The 23,380-nt window shown below is 42.4% G+C and overlaps 1 protein-coding gene and 1 long non-coding RNA gene across 4 annotated transcripts in view; one reads left to right on the forward strand and one right to left on the reverse strand.

Annotated features, from left to right (window-relative positions):
- Slc25a13 (solute carrier family 25 member 13) overlaps positions 1-23,380 on the forward strand; it is a 178,567-nt gene that overhangs the window by 107,537 nt on the left and 47,650 nt on the right. For 2 of the 3 annotated variants that reach the window (XM_085840826.1, XM_085840824.1), the window contains 4 exons: positions 2,062-2,149; positions 2,751-2,909; positions 15,520-15,572; positions 17,004-17,084. In XM_085840826.1, the coding sequence (XP_085696952.1) occupies positions 2,062-2,149; positions 2,751-2,909; positions 15,520-15,572; positions 17,004-17,084 (381 nt within the window). The remainder of the gene's footprint in view (positions 1-2,061; positions 2,150-2,750; positions 2,910-15,519; positions 15,573-17,003; positions 17,085-23,380) is intronic. The other variant, XM_085840825.1, reaches the window with a different exon arrangement.
- On the reverse strand, positions 16,484-22,898 carry LOC147004036 (uncharacterized). The gene is made up of 3 exons (XR_015047698.1): positions 22,816-22,898; positions 20,152-20,219; positions 16,484-16,564 (listed from the first exon to the last, which is right to left on the reverse strand). It is a non-coding gene; the product is annotated as an uncharacterized LOC147004036 (long non-coding RNA).

Consider the following 23,380-nt stretch of genomic DNA (forward strand, 5'->3'; position numbering starts at 1 on the left):
GACAGCAGTTAAAATTCAGTGCGTTGGTAGCTGAGCTTGGTGATTGTTTTCATTGTTCACTGATGTTAATTATCGCGCCTTCTGAAAACAAATTTTATTGAATGCATTTATTCATTCAACAGGTGTTATTAGGTGCTGACTGAATGTCACTCTCACTTGACAACTTTGTGTGACAAAGTTAATATTTTATTTACACAGACAGGGTAGTACAATATTTAAAAGTAGTTTGGCCTCAGTAATACCAATGATAACAGGTCAGAAAAGCAACAACAAAATATCTGGTTGCCTTGAAATATGAATTTTAGGAAGATGGCCAAAAAAAAAAAGGAAAAATTCAATCACCTATAATTCATCTATTCAGTTATGACCATCATAAACATTTTGAGTGTCACGGGGTGATAGAGATGCCAAAATATCATACTAGTTTCATATGTGTATATATACATATTTACATATACACATATATATGTATGTATGTATGTATAAAACACACACATATATATATATATTTGTATATATACATATATATCCACAAACAATTTTAACACCATCAACAAAAGCCTTCATATTCTACTCTCTTAATTTTTTGTTAATACCATGAAGGGCTCAACTGTAAAAAAAAAAAACACTTGTTGCTCTTATAGAGAACCTGGGTTTAGTTCCCAGCACCCACATGGTGGCTCACAACCATCTTTAACTCCTGCTTTGGAGGTACTGCACCCTCATGGGCACTGGATACACACATGGTATATATATATATATATATATATATATATATATATATATATATATATACACATACAGCAGGCAAAACACTCACACATGTAAAGAAAATGCCATGAAATATTGCAAACACTTAATAAAGACAAAAGGAATATAGCAAACACCTACCCACCTGCCATGCGCCTTTAGCTGGTTTTCTTTCCTTTTTAAAATGTATTGCCTTCTTTGTATGTCCATGGGTGTAACACACGCATGCCCGTAAGCGTCAGATCCCAAAGGCCGGAGTTACACAGGGTTGTGAGCAGCCCCGTGGGTGCCAGGAATTGAACCTGGAGTCCCAGGAAGAGCAGCCTGTTCCCTTAAGCACTGAACCATCTTTCCCACTCCTTACATTTTCTTTATCAAAGAAGAGCAGGGTGGGTGGGGGAATGAGGGACTTTCGGGATAGCATTTGAAATGTAAATGAAGAAAATATCTAATAAAAAATTGAAGAAAAAAAAAGAGTTTTGTGAACGTTTTTCATTACCAACATCTGATCTTTAAGGATACCATTTTAAATGATTTACTTTCGTTTTAAGAGTGATAGTATTTTAGTATTTAATTTTGAGACAGGGTCTCCCTCTGTAGTTCTGGTTTGCTTGGCTTTGCTATGTAAATCAGGCTGGCCCAGATCTCAGAGAGCTGACTCTGCCTCCTAAGCACTGGGAGTAAAGATGTGCCTCAGTGCTCACCAGTACAGGATTTGAATCCTCTCTTACTGGTCATTTAGTGCAGCTCCACAAGTTTTGCACTGAGTGCTGCTTTTGAAAGAGCCGACTCGTTTTTTCCTGTTAATTCTCCAGTAACTTTAAGTAAGAATCGCAGCATCAGAGTGTAAATTCAACTTAAGCGTTTAGGTATATGTCATTATAGTTTCAAAAGCTCATATTTGCTTTAACAGTGAGTTTGAGAACAACATTTTAATAATTCTTACTAATCCAAGTATTACCATTTAAAACAAAGACAAAAATTCAAATAAAAAGCCAGTTTGATGAATCAAGAATGATGTCTCCTTGATAGTTTTTACAATGACATTTTTATGATCATTCTGAGAATTGAACACTTGAAAATTGGTTACACCGTTATTTTCACGTGGTGATTTTATGTCTCAATATGATTTCAGCCATGCTTAGCAGCAAACACTTTTATTAATAAGGAATTGATGAACTTGCACCGAGTTCTCCTTTTTGTATTTGACTTATATGAGACTGAGAGTCCGGTGAGTGATATTTTAAGTGACCGTATGCATTTCTGTTCTTTTCTCGGCTTGCTTGCTTCCTGCTTATGGCACGCGTGAAGCAGAAGGCCTCAGGTGATGCTGCTCGGCCCTTTCTTCTGCAGCTCGCAGAGTCAGCCTACAGGTTTGGACTGGGTTCTATTGCTGGAGGTCAGTCATGGCTAAGTGTCACTGTCACTGTTCCTTCAGTCTTCTCTCAGATTCTCCACCTTCTGCTAACAGTGGTTGTTCCCCAAGTCAGTTATCAACCTGCCTGTATCTGTTAGGTGTGGACCAGAGCCAAGGGGGCTTTTCCTAAACGTGGGCATGCTCGGCATCTTACAAGTGATCATTTTTGTTCCCTTCTGTGAGGTTAGCCATTCCTGATATGCTATTAATTTAAACTCTAGTGATATCCTCTTGTCAGAGGACATTAGAATAAAAATTAAAAGTCTGCAAAGGTAGTTTGGTAGATCTATGCATAAGAAAAAATACTTCTGCCAGGTGTGGTGGCACACGCCCTTAATCCCAGCACTCGGGAGGCAGAGGCAGGTGGATTTCTGAGTTCAAGGCCAGCCTGGTCTACAGAGTGAGTTCCAGGACAGCCAGGGCTATACAGAGAAACCCTGTCTCAAAAAACAAACAAACAAAAAACCAAAGCAAAACAAAAAAACCCTTCTGTTTTCAGTCCTTTCTTTGATTTTTATCCACCTATTTCTTTCCCCCACATCACCTTACTTCTGGCTGAGCTACTGGCATCCCTTCATTTCAGCTGTCGGAGCCACTGCCGTGTATCCCATCGATCTTGTAAAGACTCGAATGCAGAACCAGAGATCAACCGGCTCTTTCGTGGGGGAGCTCATGTATAAAAACAGCTTTGACTGCTTTAAGAAGGTGCTCCGCTACGAAGGCTTCTTTGGGCTGTACCGAGGTTAGTGTGGCACAGAGCGGGGCAGTGCGACATTCGTGCAGATGGAGTGGGAGCCAAGGGTTTGCTTTCCCGTCTCAGAGCCTGAAATGAATTAGAGAGCCTGTGTTCAAATGGAAATCCAGTGGATTCTCAATTATCCATGCTATGGGTGTAGGCTGTAGGCATCTAGGGCATGGCTAATCAAAGCAGCCCATGGTCTGAAAGCCATTTATGTTGCTCCGTTGTGTGTTTGATTTCTTAAAATAATAAATTATTTTTATACACTTTTTTTAGTGAGTTTTTGAAAGGCTCCTTGTTTATGTTGTTAAAGTATTCCACTCCCCATCTACCAGGGAGAGCTACCCTAGGAACAAGACACAGCTTGCTTCAGAGATTTGAGTCTCCTGGAATGTCCTGTGATCCCCAATCCCATAGTGTCACTTTCCATAATGCAGTTATTCATGGTCAGCCATGTTCTAAAAATACAGACTAGAAAATTCCAGGAAGGAGCAACTCACGAATTGTGAGTACTGTACTAGCCTGTGAACTTGCTCACGGTTCTGCTACAAAATACAGCCATTGTTTTGCCTAAGTCTCTTCAGGTCGGTAGCATCTCAACATTGCATCTCCCAGCCACTCCCCTCTTTCCCTCCCTTCACCAAGGTATTGTGTCCGCTTGCATTATCTATTATAGGAAGAGTGAGGACAATACACTACCCTACTTTGAGAGAGGCCATGCTCATAGGCCTTTAATTACTGTACATAGTTATGGTTGTTTTGTTAGTGTTATTGTTGTTGTTCACCTTGCTGTGTCATATTTGGAAATTCCATTTTGCCCTGAGTATATACATATAGGGAAGAATGGAACAGCCAACGTTAGGACTGTCAAAGGTCAAGCACCCACTGAGGGTCTTGGAATGAGCCTAGCAGGATGGTGCGAAGACCACTGCATCAGGAAAATCCTGTCAGGCAGGTAACCCAGTGTTTACTGGAGCCTTGCTTGCACCTCATCCTGAATTAGTTGCCTCCTCCGTTCCTGTGAAAGGGTTGGACTCACGCATTACAATAGCCACGATGGTCTCTCTGTCCACCTGCTTCTTTGACATGGAAGGTTCATTAAACAGTGTTAACAGGAGCAAGGAATGCCTGTGTCATTGAGCCAACAATCCCACAGACCTTCTATTCTGTTGTCTTCGCCTGAGGAAACATATGCTTACTCCCAACTTCCTGTCTATGTTTGCTTTTTGCAAAGAACAGATTCGTATGTTTTCATAAACTAAAATGTGGAGTTGCCTGGAGCTTCCTGTCGGTCCACTACTGTTTGTCCAGCTACAATTCTTCCCTCCTTTCATAGTGCTTAGTCTTGGAAAAGAAAATAGTGCTTTGTGCTCCACTGAGGTACCATGAAAGTGACAGCCATGAGAGACCTCTAGACCTCTTCTGCCATCTGCTGACTATAGTCTCCAAAGTGAGCTGACTTAATGAACAGAAACTGGGAGGCTTAATTCACCTTAGAATCTGGGAGGCTTCCAACTGCAGAGAGGCTCCATTCCACAGGTGCTATTGTGTAGGTAGATAACCCTCATCAAAGGCCTTTTGATCTTTTCTCTCCCTTCTTCCCCTTGCCCCCTGCCTCCTATTACAGTTTTGAAAGTCTTTGACCCCGGGTGATTAATGATGACCCCTGTAGGGTCACCACCTTCCATTTGAAATGCCTTTCCTCTTTGGTTGACAACAACCTTTCAAATAAAATGGCTTCTATGTAGTACAAGGTTAATGTCACAATGAGTCTTTACAGTAGCTCAGGCAAAAGTGGCCAGATTACCGACTTCTATGTTTTTGTTTGTTTGTTTGTTTTTCTTTTAAGCTTTGAAGCTCTAGTGTGCGTAGATGTCCGAATCTTGGTGTTGCTTCGTGCACCACTTTTGTGGGCTTTCATGGTATTGAAATTAATGGCAAGGATGTCTTTCAAGGTTTGAGACCCACCTAGCAGTGTTCATCAGTTTGCCTGTGTTGATTTGCTTTTAATGTTCGGTCCTTTCTCTCTTCCGAGACTACACCTGGCAGGCTCTGATTCCTGGTTATATCTAGGTCTTTCTCTGTGACCTCACCTTTTGACCCCGTGGACAGAGGAGCTCCCGGGGTCCTCGTGTTGAATGACCGACTGTGGGCTGTAAAGAGCAGTTCCTTCCTCTTCAGGATGGAGCTGGGGATGGGTAGAGAAGAGACGCTCCTTTTCACTTCCAGACCACAGACTGAGCAGGCGTAGAGAAAGAGCTCATTTCAGGTTCCAAGAGATAGCTCTCACCTGTTTCCAGCTTCAATAGCCATTTATCCAACCTGCTTCGGCTATGAGAACCCTCAGGGCAGCGGTTGAAGCTGTCTGTCGTGGGGATAAATAGAATGGGAATATACAAAGAATAGCATTGGGATTCACCTATGTTTTCCTCTTCCTGTCGCTTATCTTTGCGAGAGGGTGGATTTTAAAAGAAAAAGGTGACTGTAATAAGACTCTTGTTTATTTCCTATCTTTATTTTAGTTCGTAAGCAAAGAGATGATAGACATTAATATAGTTAGATGAAAGACAGTATGCCCTGAAAATGTCTTATTCCTTTTCTGGATTGCCAAGGGAGCGGTACTCTTGAGTTCACTGTACACAATCATTGTGTGATCGTAAATGTGTGTCATTGGATCAGAGAGAGACCAGTGTTACTGTAGGTAACCCAGAGGAAATGCTCACTATTAAAAAGGAAAGCAATAGGGATAAAAAGACAAGTATTTCTGAGACTCGGCCTTTATATGCAAAGTCATTTTATATATAAAGCAAAGCCTCAAGCAGCTCTATTTGCATTTTTCTTTAAATGTAATGTAATTGGTTTTTAAAGTTTCATAATTATAGAGGACAGTGATCAAATTTAGACTTAGAGAATATAAACTCACTGCTGTAGTACTTTACTGTCAGTAGTTGAAATACTGGAGTATATCTGATTTATAAAGGAGCTATAAAATATTGGGCATTCTCTCACATTTTAGAATTTGCATGAGATAAAAAATTTCTCCATTATATTTTCTAAATAGGATAATTTGAAAATTTGGTACAAATAAGGTTTCTCCCCTATTTGAAACTATCTCTGCAAATGCTCTCCCACACTGCATATGTTTGCTACTTTGAGAGTGGCAAGCACTGTCAAAAAGGCATTTCTTCACCATGTGTTTTTATTCCAAGCTTAATACCTCCCTGCTACGACTCCAACATTGAGAACACAGGAAAGTATTTTTTTATTTAGAAGTAGTTCCCATTCGAACCAGAGGGAACGAGCAGTGCTTTAGGGCTCATTTGGCTTTTTCTTCTTCAACTGGTGGCATCTGTACAGAGTGTGGCATGTTGCCAGGTGGTAGTCAGAACACACACCAGAGTCACTGCCCATGGTCACCGGGAAGGCTGAGTGCCAACGATGGAGTTCAGTGGAGTGCTTTTGGGAGTTGAGAGAGCTAATGTTGTGAGCTCATGAGCACTCATTCTTTGTGCCCAGTGTAGGGTCCTGTAGCTCCATCCCTAGGACCACTGTGGGTTTTTTACACAACTCTTGGTTGCTGGAAAAGATCCCCTTAGGAGTTCCAGGACTCTGACCTCAAACCCCTCTGTAGGGCAGGTGGCTTTCTTTACAAGAAAATGACTCAGGTATTTTTGTAAATTTTGAACATGTCACCCTTAGGCTAAGTAGATAATCCAGGATTCCCCAAAGTCACTCTAAAAATCTTTGTTTCCTCCCTGGTTTCCAGGCCGATTTAACTCACTCAAAGGTGTTTGAGACTTGAATGAATTCCCTGACAGGTCCCTTGATTTGAGGGAACTGCTTGAGTAAGTCCAGTCGCTCATTGGCCTGCAGAGTCTGAGCTGGTCTGAGAGAAACAATTGCTGGGTAGTCATCCATAATCAAATGTTCTTAACGTTCCAGAAACAACTAATTGCTGCTCCTGGACTTACAGCGCCCTCCTCTCTTCTGCAGTGCCCAGGTGGTAACCTGAGGGGCCTCAGCCATGAGGAGAACTTTCGAGACAGCGAATATATTCAAGAGAAAGCAGAGTACATCAGAAACATTTCTTAAAGGATTTCTGTTTCTATTGATTGGCAGGAGATTCCTAAAATCTGTTTTTGAAATTTAAAAAAAAAAAAAGAAGAAGAAGAAAAATTCCAGAAAAGCAAATTAGTTAATTTTATGAGCCATACCTTAATTGGGCTAAGTATTTATTAACAAATAAATAATAAAATGAAAATTAATCTCCACAAAAAATAAAACATCTTCCAGTCAGCCTGTTGAATCCTGCATGCATTTCAGGATTATTTATTTCAGGATATTTTTTGTGGTTGAAAGCAGTTATCCTCCATCCTGGCATGTTCTCAAGGTGACATCTAGAGGATGATGGGTTGATATTTCAGGAAGCCGTTGATCTGTGTATGTTCTAGAAGAAAGTTGGGGACCAGCTAGCTGGTTTAAACCAAGACTCTTGCTATAGTGTATGGCTGAATCTAGATTCCGTGGGGTTCTCATGAGAGCCCTCCTTCATACTTTGCTCTTGTGGATAAAAATGAACCCAGAAACCTTCAGGCTAAAAATAAAACCATTGACGTTTTTTCATAACTCTTACTGGCATCATTTAATAACACGTGCGTATTTGAAGACATCACAGTTACTCTGTGAACCGCCTTGAGTCGTGGGTCCACTCTTGTCCAGCAGAACGTTCATTTTGTGCAGAATGGGCTACCTTGAGTCTAATTTTCCTGTCCTGTTTCTTCACCTTTTCATGTGTGATGATAAATTCTAGAACTCAAAGGACAGATATTTGATTGTGGGAAACCAAGAGTGAGCAGAAACCTTGGCACTCCAAAGCTTAGGGAGCAGAGGATGCTTATAGCACACACTGAGATGACCCGCACTTGATGGTGATAAGTGGGTGAAGGCCTGGGAGCCCTGGGTAGGAACAGTGATGAGCTCAGCAAACTTGGGAGGGTGACAAATTTTGGGAACCTGGAGGAGAGTATAATGACAAATTTGTTTAAACTAATGAAGCTGTAGTATTTGAGCAGCTGCTGTCCTTGTTCAGATGGAAACAGTTGAAACCTCATAGTTTAGATACTAAGTGGCCAGCATCTGGAAAGTCACTAGAGAACAGAAGAGTGTTTGACACTTCTTAACAGTCTACTTCTGGGAAGCCCCAGACAAAATAGAACCATCAAAAGATCGGCTTTTTCTTCTAGACCTTTATGGGTGCCATTCCTTCTTATGTTTTAATACTCAGACTCCCAAAAGAATGCTAAACCATAGCATAGACTGTGGTCAAAACTTCTAATAAAGCATGGGACCCTAGAAACAGGTGTGGAAACCCCAACTACTTCTCCCTCCCCTTTCTTGGCCTCATAATCTAAGCCACTGTAGAGCCTGTGGAGAAAGGGAGTGAGGCTTTGAAACAGGATAGTGTGTTTGGGAAGGTGGAGGAGCCTGCTGCCTGGGGCAGTGTGAGTCAGAAGCAATAGACAATCTGTGGAGGAGGAGGAGGAGGAGGAGGAGGAGGAGGAGGAGGAGGAGGAGGAGGAGGAGGAAATGCTTGAACTGGTGTGGAGAGAAAGGAGAGTCAAAGCTGTAAGGCAGGCTACATGCAGGGATGGTAGCCAGTGGGGGTTAATCTGATTTTCAAAGCAAGGGGGTGCTCTCTGGTGACTTGGGGACAAGTGTAGTGGCCTCCACAGTGAGGTCAGGAGGGTAAGACAACACAAGAGGGTTGCCACTGGGTTCAAAGGGTTTACTGGTGTCATGTGTATTCATTTTCCCTACCAAATTCCACCCTGCATGCCTTCCTTCTCATTGTAGGCTGCACCACCTTTCTCAGGGCAGAATGCCCCTGCAATGCTTTTGTTTGAACCTTTAGGTTTTGAGTTTCTTCCTTATTAGAGACCCTGTTGCTTTGATGGTCCTGCCTGACTTGTGTAGCATGGTTAGAAGAACACTGGCATTGGCCACGGCTTCCATGCTTGATCAGCCCAACCACTGATCACTGGCTTCTCCAGAGATCCTGGTGCTCATGATCCATCGGCTGAGTAGGAGGTGTGACGTCACCCACCCGGTGTTGTTGCACGAAGGGCTCCCTTTATAAAGTTTGAACAGTATGGTTACTAGAGAGAAAAGCTAAATATGAAAGGCTTAGATAGAACCTGCTGTGAGAGTTGTACTGAACTGGAAAAACCATGGGCGGATTGCTGCAGTGTTGTGGAACAGGCTACTTCCTTAGCCTCTGGGTGGAGTCTGTTTCCCATGAAGAAATGGAGAATAAATGTTCAGTGTTGTTATGATAGTACTGGTAATGACGAGTGAAGTCCACCTCTGAAGCATTTACTGTGTGCTTGGCAGTAATGAAGATTCGTATAAACTCATTTTTATCCATAACTACCCTAAGAAGGGGTAACTATGATCTTCCCATGAAGGAAGGGATAAAATCAAAGGTTCAGAAAGATCAGTTCACCCTCAGACAACTTCACAGCCAATAAATAACAGTTGGAAGCTAAACCTTACAGTGGGAGCTTCAGACTCATGGCCCCAGTCACATGGCTCCTCTGTCACCCAGGAGAAACTACACTTTAAACAATTGCTTACCAGCAGAGGTCAAGAAGTGCTTAAATATTTAAATAAAAGATTTTACTTTAACATAAAATAAACAATTGAAGATTTGTCTTATTCCTGCACTATTTTTGTAGGTGGGGGCAGCTAGACACTTAGTCCAGGTGTCCCTGTTTAAGGAGAGCTCTTCCAAGGGCAGGCATGGTGTCCTGTGGGTAGTACTGTATTCCTTACCTACCTCTGAGTGAAAAGCATTCTTCAGCCTGGATTGCCTCTTAGAAATCGGAAGCAGTGCAAGGCTACAGCTTGAAAAGGAGGAGAGAAGCATCCTGTTTGGAATATGTAAACAGGATGAGGGTCTTGTGCTTTGTAAACGTTTGTTCTCTGGATTATCAAAATAAACAGCAGCTAGCATTTGTGTTTTACCAATGGGGAGCTCCAACTTTGAGGCCAAATGTTATAATGATATCTCAACCAGGAAGAGGTACAAACCGAGAATTGCAACCCAGATCTCTCTTTCTCTTTAAGGCTTGTGCCTCAGTATTCAGCTATTACCAACTATGAGGAATAAACAAACTTTAATTGGGCTTGGGTTGATAAGAAGTTTTTTTCCCCAGTCTTGGCCAACTCTGAAATGCTTAAGAATTACATACTATTTTGTAAGTATTCATGAAAATCTCTTTGGCACATGACTGTGGAGTTGGTCTCTACTTGAGCACAATGCTCACAGGAACCTCCTTTTGGGGTGCTGTGTGAAGCTCAGGCTCCTGGGGAGGGCTCAGTGTCCTCGCCCATAGCTCAGTTCTCATTGGCCTCTTTAAGGGAGAAGAAACTGTGTGAATTATATTTTCAGCCCATGAAATTTGAAGAGAAAACACTGCATTAATTCTGTGCCTTGTAAATCTTTTCTCGCATTAGCAGCCTTCTGGTAAAATATGCCAAGGAAGAATTGCCATGTGTGCCGATGGAGCTAAACGAAAAAGAGAAGATTAGGGAAGTAACCACACTAATAAATTTCATCTGAGGCGACTGGAAAATGGACTGCTGTTTTGTCAAGTTAGAAACAACACACACACACACACACACACACACACACACACACACACACACAGATCCCGTTTCTGTTCGGAGTGGTTTAAAATGAATTTCTGGGGGACCACCAGAGACATATTACTAGAAACCTGCTTTTTCTGCTGAGTTACCCAGATGTCAAGCACATCTGTTCTTGAGCTTTAAGTGTGGTTGTGATGAGGTGCTGTAACTGGGATGTCAGCTGGAGGCTTGCTAAGCCATCCTCTCCTCCTTCTCTGGGAAGCACGCAGAAGCAGAGTGAGTGGAACCCCCACCCCTGGGCTTTTCACAGTCTGGCACTTTATGATTCCTTCAGGAGACCTTTGCTCAAAGTTGATGGTGGCCATGCCTGTCTGTAGCCTCATATGATAACCCAGAGTCACCAGTACTTTCCAGTGGAGCCATAGGAGAGTTAAGAGCAAGAATGGCAAGACTGGTTCCTTCCTGTTGCCTTGCTGAGCACCAGAACCTGGCCCAGGTCTCAGGGGTGGATATGTAGCTTGTTTGTTTGTTTGTTTGTTTGTTTGTTTTGCTGGAGGTCTTCATTTAAAGGGAAGCTTGTGATCTCTGACTATTACTCTTTTTTTTTTTTTTTTTTTACTACCTCTGGCCTTGACAGATATCTCCAACTGCCACTAGAACTTCTTACTTCTTACACCTCACTCTTCATCTTAAAAGCCACCCCATGTGTCTGCAGAATTTGGTCCATGTTCCTTAGCATGGCGGCAATGTGTGAAGCAGTGTGCTAACTGTCCAAGTGAACTGTGTTGCCAATCCAGCAGTCAGGGGACCTGCAGCTCCTTGGAAGTCAGCCTCATTTTCTTCATGGTTTAAGAGATGATGATGGTGATGACAAGGTGGAGGAGGAGGACGGGGGCGAGGGGGAGGACCATGATGGTGGTGGTGTTGCACCGAGAAAGATTATCATGTGAATTAATTGTATTAATTTATGTAAGACACCAGATGTAATACCTGGTGTGCAGTGAATGCTATAAACAGCACCATTGTTATTAGATCTGTGATTCCTCCACCATCTCCAGTTATCTCGCTGACTCTGAAAGGACCCAGATCTTGATATTTTCCATGTGTACTTTGGTAGACAAGAAGGCCTTTCTGTAAACAGATTTTTCACCCCAAGAAACCACCAATCTCATTTGTGTTCTTCCCAGTTCATTCTATCAGACACAAGCAGAAAGTATTGGGGAGATAGTTGCTCCACAAATACATATTTTTGCTCTATTTTTTAGTCTTAAATTAAGGTTTTCTGTTTTGTATTTTGATGTTCAAAAATGTGTCACTATATTTATAGCAAGAAGGACACATTTCAGTCTGCTTCAAAGCTGGCTGAAATGACTGTAGGTAATACAAAGCCATTTGAGTCTAGCTGGGTTGTGTTAGTCACTTAAAAGAACCATACAGACAAGAGGTAATCATTTTAATCACGGTGTGTCCAGGTTTGCTGTACAATTTAATGATGAGAAAAAAACACATGGAGGAAATAAATATTTAAACTTTGGGGGGTGTAGTCTGAATGAAAGAAGATAGTAAGATAGTAAGAATTAGTTTAAATGGCATTTGCCTATGTTTTCATAGGAGAAATTAATATATCACTGGGTGGTAACAGAGCCTTTCGTCGAATTGGAAATTGCTTCTTCAGAGGCTGATAAACAAGTGCACCATAGACAAAGTGCTTGCATAGGGCAAGAACAGCAGCCTGTGTTCTCTTCCCACTCCCTCCTGTGCTGCTGTGCCTCATCTAGACTGTAGAGAGCCCAGCATCCTCCAAAGTAGCAAGTACGGGGGAGAGAGAGACTTCTAGTGCACATGAGAGCAGCTGCCTTAGGGATTTATTGTTGGGAAGAGACACTATGACCAATGCAGCTCTTATAAAGACAAGCATTTAACTGGGGATGGCTTACAGTTCCAGAAGTTTAGTCCATTATCATCATGGTGGGAAGCATGGAATCATGCAAGCAGACATGGTGCTGGAGGCACTGAGAGTTCTACATCTTGATCCAAATGGAGCAAGGAGAAGACTCTAAGTCTACAGTGGGTAAAGCTTAAGTGTAGAGACCTCAAAGCTCCTACACAGTGACACACTTTGTCCCACATGGCCACACTGCTTGATAGTGACACTCCCTATGGGCCACGCATTCAAACACATGAATCTATTTAAATCACCACACTGAGTAAAGGCAAACTCTCCCAGCAAGTCATGGACAGCAGTTAGCCTGAAGCCTGCCTGGCCCCGGGGGCTCAGAAGGTGGTGGCTGTCTCTCAATCATCTAGGTTCTTGGTTATTTTTACACTGTTTTCTCCTCTTCTCATATTTTGTACACCACAGTTTCTTCACTGCACCAACCGGGTTCCTTTGCTTATTATGGTCTCTGCCTCCTTGTGACCTTAGTACATGCCTAGCATCCAACTGGCCATTTTCCCTGTGCCGTTTGAGACAGCTTTTCATTTTTCTGCCCCTGTGCAAATTGGGGTGCATTACCTCAGAGAACAGTGAGTCCTGTTTCTGGGGAGAGCTCCTTGATGGCCCGGTTCCCATTCACAGAGGTCAGCTTGCTAAGTCACTGGCTGCTTAGCTCTTCATAGCCTGCATATTATCCTCTTAGCAGAAACCCCAGGAATAGAGTGAGATCTGAAAAATGTAGCCGTGTGGAGACTGTGTTAGAAATTCAAAGGCCGAAGGACCCCAGCAGGTTATGTCAGGGAACCGCAGAGGCTGAGTGGGAGATACTTATTAATGCCATGGCAGTTGAGTGGTGCCCACTAGTACAAGCTCTTGACTAGAAAGAACCTAGGGTTGACATCAGCTCACCATTTACCAAACACATGACATTAACCCCTGCAAGCCCTAGTTTCCTCTCTCTACGGGTGCTTACGGGGACTAAACGGGATAATAGAGACTTCAAATGGCGCCCTGCACATAGTGTGTCTTCAGTTTTCAGTAATGTCAGCATCCTCATCGTTTACTTCCACACTGAAATGGACTTCCTTTCCTTTTTCCTAAAACATGGCGTTATTATGGGGTGTTTAGTTCTTACCATCCCTTTTATATTGCCATGAACTCAAAAAGAGGCTTATTTCTACTGTGAGAATGCCAATGAAACCGTAAAATGAAAGCCAACACAGGGCACTGGTCTGTTGATGTCTGCCATGGGGTAGGGTGGGTACCTTGGAGATTGAATACATAGATTCTGGGTAAAGAATAGAGTGTCACCTGTCTTTAAACAGACATTACCAAGAGGCCCAAGGCCGTCAGATGTGTCGTTCTGTCTTGGCAAAGAGCTTAGATGGATTTTGTTTAAAAACTTGGGCTATTCAATCAAGCACATGCTTAGGCCACAGGAACCATACAGCCCACAGGAAGCAAGCTCTGGCCTCAGGCCGTGCCTTTAAGAATGTACACAATAGGGGCTGGTGAGATGGCTCAGTGGGTAAGAGCACCCGACTGCTCTTCCGAAGGTCCAGAGTTCAAATCCCAGCAACCACATGGTGGCTCACAACCATCCGTAACGAGATCTGGCGCCCTCTTCTGGAGTGTCTGAAGACACAGTGTACTTACATATAATAAATAAATAAATCTTTAAAAAAAAAAAAAAGAATGTACACAATAATATTTGTCCCCTAGGAAGAGGATGCAAATGGAGCTTATATGTGCAACTTGTGGACTAAGGTGAACATGAAGCTCTTCTTAAGAAGAGAAGAAAGAAGCAGGCTCCAGGGCACCTAGGTGTGTTTCCAAGGGAAGGCTGATCTTTGATTTCTTTTACTTATTTATTTTCTTAGAAAGAACAAATAAAAAGAGCTTGATTTTTGGTTTAGAAATGCAGAGCTACTCAGTCTTATTGATTATAATGTCAAAGGCCTTACCTTCCCAAGCTGGGAATCCTGCATGTGGTCCCAACAGAATTCTTCATGTATTTCCTCAAACGTCTTATTTTGGCTTCCTCAGTTCAGCCCAGTTGTTCATGCTGTAAAGAACTGCAGCGACTGTAGTGTGTCCCAACGTCCTTTTCCCAGCTGCACGCACGCGCGCGCGCACACACACACACACACACGTTATACTGTCTCTAAAAAGCTAGAGTAGTTTTTAAAACTATAAATTTGTGCCAGGCATAGTGGCAGGCACCTTTAGTCCCAGCACTTGTGAGAAAGAGGCAGGCAGATCTCCATGGATTGAAGGCCAGCCTGTCCTGCATAGAGTTTAGAGCCATGCAGAGCTACATAGTGAAAGCCTGTAAAGGACAAGAGAAGGAAAAGTGTGTGTGTGTGTGTGTGTGTGTGTGTGTGTGTGTGTGTGTGTGTGTGTGTGTGTGTACACGTATGTACATACATACACACACACATACATACGTGCTTCTCACCTAACAGAATGAGTAGGCAGTGTCTCCTGGCCTCTGATGTAAGCAGCATCTGGTGGCCACCTATACCCGCCTCCTTGTGGACCAGACCCATGTTCTTCTTATTTCTAGAGCACAGGGCTTCCTCTCCCTTGTTTTCCATGCCTGCTGTATTCACCTCGGGTTGTCAAGTTCCAGAAAGTTCCTTTGTAACATCAAGGCCCTGGGTATTTGTTGGTGCTCATCACTGGATGACTGCACAGTGAGCATTTAGCAGATCTGAGAAAGGTGTTGGGAGGAGAGGGGAAGGAGCAGACTCCCTGAGATAATGAGGTTTCCTGTATTACTAACACTGTTGACTTACCCAATGTGCAAATGGTCCGGAATGTGGAAGGGAATTTACTCGGGGCTGATGTGGCTTATTAGAAGTCAGTTCTTAAATTCCGTCACAAGTGTTCTCATTAAAGGTAATAGCAGAAAATTGCAGCAGAGATTGCCCCAGTTTTCAAGTGGTGATCCCCTCTGCAGAGCTGTTGATTTGTGTAGTTAATGCTAATTTATTTAATACACTTCTGCTTCTTGTTGATTTTTAGGTTTGCTGCCACAGTTACTGGGAGTCGCCCCGGAGAAGGCCATAAAACTTACAGTAAGTCTTTGAATTGGGGCTTCTTATTAAGGAAACTTTCACAGACTCAAGAGTCTAGCAGGTATTCTTCTAGGATGCAGCAGGTTTGTGGTCCTTCCACCATGCTAATGAATTTGAGGGTCGGAACCGTCAGCACACAGAGCTTCTCCTTGTTCTCCGTGTAGCATTTAACATCCTAAAATGTAGTTGTGAGCATAGAGATGATTACAGGTGGCTGCTATCATGACTTCTCATCCTAGCAGCAGCGACAGTGATGTTTCTACAGTACCTACCATAGTAGGCACTTGATAGTCAGCTCAAGATGGGATTCACTGAGTCCGCACAGTAAGTGAGGCTGATAGGATTCAAGCAGCCTACACTCTCAGTCTCATGATTCATGAGTCAGAGACCCAGAATGCTAAGTCAGGCTTGGGGACTGGTGACTGTGTCTTCCTGCTCTTATTCTCCGTGCTGATGGAGTGCATGGTTAGGGTTTGTCCTCAGAGCATTCTAAGCCAAGGAATGAGAGCTCTGGTTTCTAGTTGATGTTTGCCCATCAGTGAGCTCACCTGCAGGTGATTGGTACCCACTTTTAGTGTCTCTGGGGTGCATAAATCCTACATACACATCCATAAGGCCCAGAGCCCTAGAGAGTTAAACTCTGGTTTTTAGATAGGACCGTGTAGTCTTGGTCCTTGAAATGCTTCTGGTGGCACTTTATGGCATGACTGTGGCATATCTAATCTCTGGCCCGGACCTGCCCAAGCGATATAAACGTTGTTTCTTAAAATTGCTTATAGTACTTCTTCACCCAGAGACTATGATACTCAGCGAATTTCTGTTAGTGTATGACAGAGAGGGTTTTGGCTCGTCCGGGAGCTGGAATTACAGGCAATTAGAAGGAACTTGAAATGGGTGCTGGGCATTCTCTAAAAGAACATAAGACACTGTTCATTGCTGAGCCATCTCTCTCTGGCCTCTGAGGAAGGTTTAGATACTAAGTATCTACTAAGCTGAAGAAGAAAAAGAAAAAACAAAAAACCACTCAGCAGCCTAAATTTGCGTCAGTGAGGAGTACTATTTTAAATTAAATGCTGTTAAAAGATTTACTATGACTTTAATTCCAACTTATAAGACATTTTTTAATTTATAGACTGTATGTTTTCATCTGCACTATCAATGTCTAGCATTTCCTTCTACTATAATTGCAGGGCATCTGTAAATTTTTGCTTCTCTAGGCCATTTTTCTTTGAATTTATATCTATGTGATTACAAAATATAAATTAAAAACTACCTGTACACTATTAAGAGTATCTCTTAGATTATTTGAAGATCCATTAATTTAGGCAAACAGCTGAGAAAAAGTAACGTATATTGACAGATATATATTTATATGTGTTTAATGATTTTCTTTATAGTTTTCATCTGCTTCTATAAATATTTCTCTTTAAGGTGAATGATTTTGTGAGAGATAAATTTATGCACAAAGATGGCTCCGTCCCACTTTTGGCAGAGATTTTTGCTGGAGGCTGTGTAAGTACCTTTTCTCCATTTCTGTATTGGAAAGCCGTTCTTCATTTATGTATCACTGCCGTGAACAGCAAGTGTATCCTAAGACTTCTCTTTGACCGAAGATCCTGTGCAAGGCCAGTGTTTCCTAGACAGGCTGTGGTTCCTGAGGTGAAGGGTGAGCTGCTGATCTTTCTCCCTCTTCTTCATTCATGCCTGTTAACATTTCTCACTGCTTGGAGTCAGCTCTGCCCTCAGCTCATCTTGCCAAGGAGGTGTTTGACCCCTGAAAGACCTTTTACCACCCCTTCCTGAATTTTCCTCGTAGCATCTTGTTTCCTGTGGCATCTTCTGCTGGGTCAAGCAGGAAAGTCTGTGGCTTGCAGTCAGCCGCTCCAGCTCTCTGCTTTGCTTTGTCTTGATAGTGGCCTCGAACATTCCAGCATCAGTGCTTTTGGGAGAGAGGCTGAGAAACAGCTGGTCAAGGGTGTTTCTGCCTTGTCAGAAACGTGTGGACAGATGACTTTGGGCTATGGGTGAGCAACCTGCATGTTGGTCTAAAGCTCAGCAGAACATTGTCTGCCTCTGTACTGTGAGCTGGTTGTCCATGTGAATACAACTACTTCAGGAAAATTAACTCTTGTACAAAGGCTGGAGCCATTTAACGATAAGGTTCACTAAGTAAACAGACTTTGATCACCCAGGCAATACAATATCAATATATTCACCCACTAACCTTAAGTAACTTTTCATATAAGAAAACATGAGGTCACATTTTTCTTTCTTTCTTTCTTTCTTTCTTTTTTTTTTTTTATTGGCCTGGTCAGGCAGCAAATGCACACATATTTTTTTCTTTTTCTCCTTGAAAATCATTGAGTGTAGAAGTTGGGCCGACACCTGAAATGCTTGTGTGGAAAAGGCTCACGGTCCTGCCTCATGCTGAATGTAGGAGCTGCCAGGAGTCCTTGTTCCTGGTAACTTCAAGAGAGGATGGAATTTGACTGCTGCCTGACTCTTTGTTTGATCACTGACCTGTCAGAAGTGGCCAGGTAGGGTCCCGGGTTCTGTAACTCTAGGAGCAGTGAGGATGGAGAAGGGGACCCTTTATTTCCTCCATGCAAAGGATGCACGACAATCATCAGAGGGTTCAGAAGTCCTTTCTCTTAAGTGCTCTTCATTGCAAGCAACCCTGCCTTTGCCATCCCAGGAACAAGGAGTTCTATTTTTAATTAATTAATTAATTAATTAATATGTGTGTTTGTGAATGGATATTAAGTGTGTGCTTGCCCAAGTGAAGGATTAATGTTTTCTGGAGCTAGAGTTAGTTGTGAGCAGCCTGAGGTGGTTGCTGGAAACTGCGCTGGGCCCCTCGGGAAGGGCACTCACTATCTGTGTTTACCTACTGAGCTACTCACCCGTCCAGCTTGGTTTCTAACATTTAAGTAGGTGCTTCTGTGGGTTGGATCTAGCACAGTCCTTCAGAATGTTGCAATGAGCCTAAGACATTGACTAGATGTCTGTCTCCTGAGGCTGAGTCTAGCCTAGTCCTTGAATGTGTTGCAAAGAGTCTTGCTTGACATAGCAGGGTACTTAGGTCAGGAAAAGATAGAGGTTTTATTTTATATTTTATAGATTACAGTTTTAAACTTCGTAGACACGTGATACTAGAGTTATGTAAGAATTTAAAATGTGAAATGGCAGAGCGTGGAGGTGTATTTTTTCCCTAATGCCTGTGCATGCGTTTGGATGCTGAGGAGATTGGCTGTGGCATGCATTCATTGTCAAGGTGCCCTCTGTAGGTGGTCTTGTTTGCAAGTTTGGTGGCCCATTTCAAACACAGAGCACTGATTGGCATCACAAGTGGTGCCTAGCTATTGTAAAGAGACGCACCCCTTTCAAGCTTGATCTAAACACAGGCTTAAAATTGGAGCCACTTGGGCTTTACAGCTACTTAAAATATCTGTGAAATGAGGTTTGCCACCCTTTACCTCAAAGGCGGCCCTCTGAAGTTCATCTCTGGTTTTGCGCCCCTCCCCACACTAGCTTTAAGAAGAGTTTTAAGTTCAGTTAAGCAGTCATGTAGGGAGCAAAGATCCCAGGAGAGAGTAAAATGGATGTTTGTGTGCCTCTGTGTGTGTGTGTCTGTCTGTCTGTCTGTCTGTCTGTCTGTGAGAGTATATGTGTCTGCATGTGTGTCTGTGTGTATATCTGTGTCTATGTGTGTATGTTATAACAGTATCTCTCCTTTCATCCTTTTTTGAGGTCTCTCCCTTTCAGAGCTGGTACATATCACAGAATAAAGTCATGAGTTCTATGGGCTGGTCTGTGTGATTAGGAACACAAAGGGTTCTGTGACCTCGTGTCACATGAGCAGTTTCTTGCTTTAGCTCAGCCAAGCATCACTGGGCGTTGACTTTCAAGTCCCTTGGAGCTCACTATGCTGCGTTATTGCTGAGTGTTAGCACACATGGCTGACTTTTCCCTCACGTCAACCAAAGCTGTTCATTCCTTTGAACAAAGCCGTCTCTGGTTTACAATGGTTTTGCCAACAGGAAAAATACGCAAAGATCGTTGGCTTGTAACCTACCTCTCCATAGTGCTTGGCTGATCTCATTTATTTACTCATTTTAGAAGAATGAATGTCGGCCATTTGGAGGGAGACAGTCATCAGCATTTCAATAAAACGTATCCTATTCCTTGTTATTTTCATAAAATAGCATTTTGTAAAGCTGGTTCACATGAAAGGGCAAAGGTGAAACTTTTCTTTAATTAAAAGTAAATTTTAAATTTCTTACTGAGATTAGTTCTAGTATAGAATCCTGCCTAAATTTGACTTTAGTTTTCTAAGCATTTTTTAAAAAATAGATCAACCGTGAATGGTAGTGATATTTTCACCATAATCCCTAACTCAACTAGATGCTAAGAGTGGAGTTTATAAACTCTTACATCAGAAAGAAATCTTGGTGGTGGCATTCTGATTTTTAAATTAGACTCACTGATGCAAGAATTCTGAGAGAAACTTGGGCCCCCTGGTTCCCCTTGAACAACTATATATATATATATATATATATATATATATATATATATATACCTTCTCTTTCCAGCTTTTCCCTTCTTGGTCACCACTCCTTCTGTAAAACAGTGTGTGCAGCTGATAACCTGCAAGGGATACAGTATTGGTGAACTTGGTAGAGGAAAAGACATGTGACCACAGCCCTGCCAGCAACTCCAAAAATTCACCTGCCAGCTCTGGGTATATCGTGAGCCTTCTTCCTGTAGCTCTACCAAAATAAAGAAGTAAATAATAATAATAATAATCAAAGCACACAATGCTGACAGTGTGTGAGTTGTAGTCATTCTCTCTTCTATGCATCCAGATGAATAAAGGATTAAAGTCTAGGTGAGGCGTGTGAGCAGCCTGAGTTCTTCTGCTCCTTTGTTCTTATTAAATACCAGGTAAGGAAAGCCAAATGCGGTCCTAGGATTGTTTTTAAGAAAGTATCTGGCTTGAAAATCTAATACTAGCCAGAAAAACTGTATCAACACCTTTGATTTTACAAAGCTCATTCTTAGTTTAAAATATATATGTCTATATATCTATCTATATCTATATTTATATCTATCTATATATTTCTATGTCAGTAGAAAATAAATTCTGTCATAGTTTTTGTAAAGGCAGTGGTTGCACTTGCAGTAATACAGTCTGGGTATTTCCCTGTTGTGGTGCACTCACATGCGTGCATACATACGTGAGTGTATACGATGGCTTGAGTTTGTCATCATTCATGGGAAAAGTCATTGATAAGATGACATCACTTGTTCTGGAAATGACAGGTAAAGATAGCACTGCCAGGGCTATGGAGGTAGCTCAGTAGCTAAAATACTGGTCACGCTAGTGTGAGGACCAGAGCTGTCATCTGAGACATTCGTGTAAAAGCCAACTGGGAGCAGTGGATTTCCTGTGATCTCAGCTTATTGGAAACAGAGCCAGGAATTCTCCAAAGCCAGCCAGCCAGCCAGACCAGCTGAAACTAGCCAAAGACTCAGCCTTGGTAAGAAAGGAACAACAAGACTAAGGAAGGCACTGGACTTCTATGTCAGGCCTCCACATTGCATGTGCACTAACTCTTGTAACTGCACACAGATGTGCCTGTGTGTGCATGTGCAGACAACAGGAGAGCATGATTGGAAAGGTAGGAGCTGTAATCTAGTTACTCTCTCTAGCAAAGGTCAGGGCCCCATGCTATTATCTGCTTGTATTTCTACTTTCTTTTTCTTTTGTGATTCTAGGGAAGGATTAACCTGAGGGCCTTGCGTATGGTGTGCAAGCCCTGAACTGTACCTCACAACTTCGTTCCCCCCCACCAACTTTAATTTAAAAACAAGGTCTCATTAAGTTACCAAGACAGACCTTGAACTCAGGCTATAGTTTAGGCAGACCTTGAACTTGTCTTCCTCCTCCTTTGGCCTACTGAGTACCTTGGATTATAGGCCTGTGCCATTGGGCCCAGCTTCTGTATTCTCACTGTGATGGTAATTCTCATATGTTTGTGATTTTTGAATCTGCTTGTGTAGATGTGTATTAGTTGTTTTGCTGCTCTTTCTTTGACATAGGGTCTGGCTGTGTAACCCAAACTGGACTGGCAACTCAAGGTCTCCTTGCTTCAGGCCTTGAGTGCTGAGATTACATATGTATATCACCATGCTGGCCATATACTTATTTTTACGCGCGTGCATGTGTGTGTGTGTATGCGTGTGTGTGTCTGTGTGTGTGTCTGTGACTGTGTGTGTGTCTCTGTGTGTGTGTGCACATTCATGTGAAGGTCACAGGAACTGGCTCTCTCTCTTTCCACCACATGTCTTCCAGTCATCAAACTTTGGCTTGGCAGCTAGTTAGTGCCTTAACCCCTTAACCCTTTCAGGGATATCCTAGAAACTGTTTACATTTGTTGTTGTTGTTGTTGTTATCTTATTTTATTTGTTTTTATTTTATCTGCATGTATGTCTGTGGAACAGCTGTGTTCCTGGTGCCTGAGGCACCTAAAAGAAAGTGTCAAATCCCCTGAGAATAGTAAACCACCACGTGGGAATCAAACCTGCATCTTTAGTAAAAGTAGCTGGTGTTTTTAACAGCTGAGCTGTCTCCCTGGGCTCCAGAACCCCAGGTGCTATCTTTAAGGCACACCTTGTTACTCATCATTTTTACATCACATTTAGTTGATATTCATGTTTATTTTGAAAAAACAGGTGGGAAATGCAAAGATATGAACCTATGTATGACTCCCTGTTATGGTAAAATGGCAAACTCTGAAGGGCCACTGGAGGTCCTTCTGTAGCTGCCTCGTGGCCTTCCCTCCCTCCTTCCCTGAGGCTATCATTATCTTGAGTTAGGTAACTCTTCACTGTAAGGCTTCTTCTGTCTACTCTATGCTACATCGGAGTGTATCCCTGAGAAATGTAAACGTTTGCTTTTGAATGCTGTGCTCAGGCCCAGTGTTCCAGGAGCAACCCATGCTGTCCATCAGGACCTTCCCATCAGGGCCTCGCTTGTCAGCAAAGAGCAGAAAATGGGATCATTACTTCCCCAGGCTGTAAGCTACCTATCTTGCAAGTGTCTGTTACAGATGTTTGTATTCACAGAGTTGTTACATTGAGGTTCCTATAGTTAGGACAGTGTGTTGTGGCTAGTTAACCAACAGAAGGTTTCTAACCAAGACTGCAATATTTCCTTCAGAGTCTTATAATGTTAACTTACATCCAATGTTGGGTAAACTCAAAATGTCAATGCTTTCTGCCACAGGTGTCCTCTCCTTTTGCCTTACTGTAGGTGCTTCCTCTCTTCCTGTTTCTTTTTCGTTCTCTCCTTCTTCTCTCCCATCGTCGCTCTTTGTCATTTTCAAGAGATCTTCCTATATGATGTTTGTATTTCTCATAATTTCTCTGTATTTTGTGTGTCTCTCCTCTTGCCACATAATAGACAAGCCTTCTACTCATTAACATATTCCAATGATCTCAGATAATACATGACAATTTGCCATCAGGTGCTTATTAAATATTTGATAAAGGAAACAGTTTTGAAGTCAAAACTGCTCTTCAAAGTGATTTTCATTGCCAGACCAGACGATATAGGCCTGTAATTGTAGCTTCTTGTTTGAGGAAGGAGAATTAGTTGCTGGGCTAAGACTTACCTGTCCTACAGAGTGAGTTCAAGACCAGTATGAATAACTTGGTGAGACTCTGGCTCAAAATTAAAAAGTAAAAAGCACAGTGGGAAATAGCCCCCGTGGTAGTGGACTCACCTGCCACACTCATGACCTAGG

This window comes from Mus caroli, unplaced genomic scaffold, assembly GCF_978045245.1.
Source record: "Mus caroli unplaced genomic scaffold, Mus_caroli_1 scaffold_7, whole genome shotgun sequence".
Classification (NCBI taxonomy): domain Eukaryota; kingdom Metazoa; phylum Chordata; class Mammalia; order Rodentia; family Muridae; genus Mus; species Mus caroli.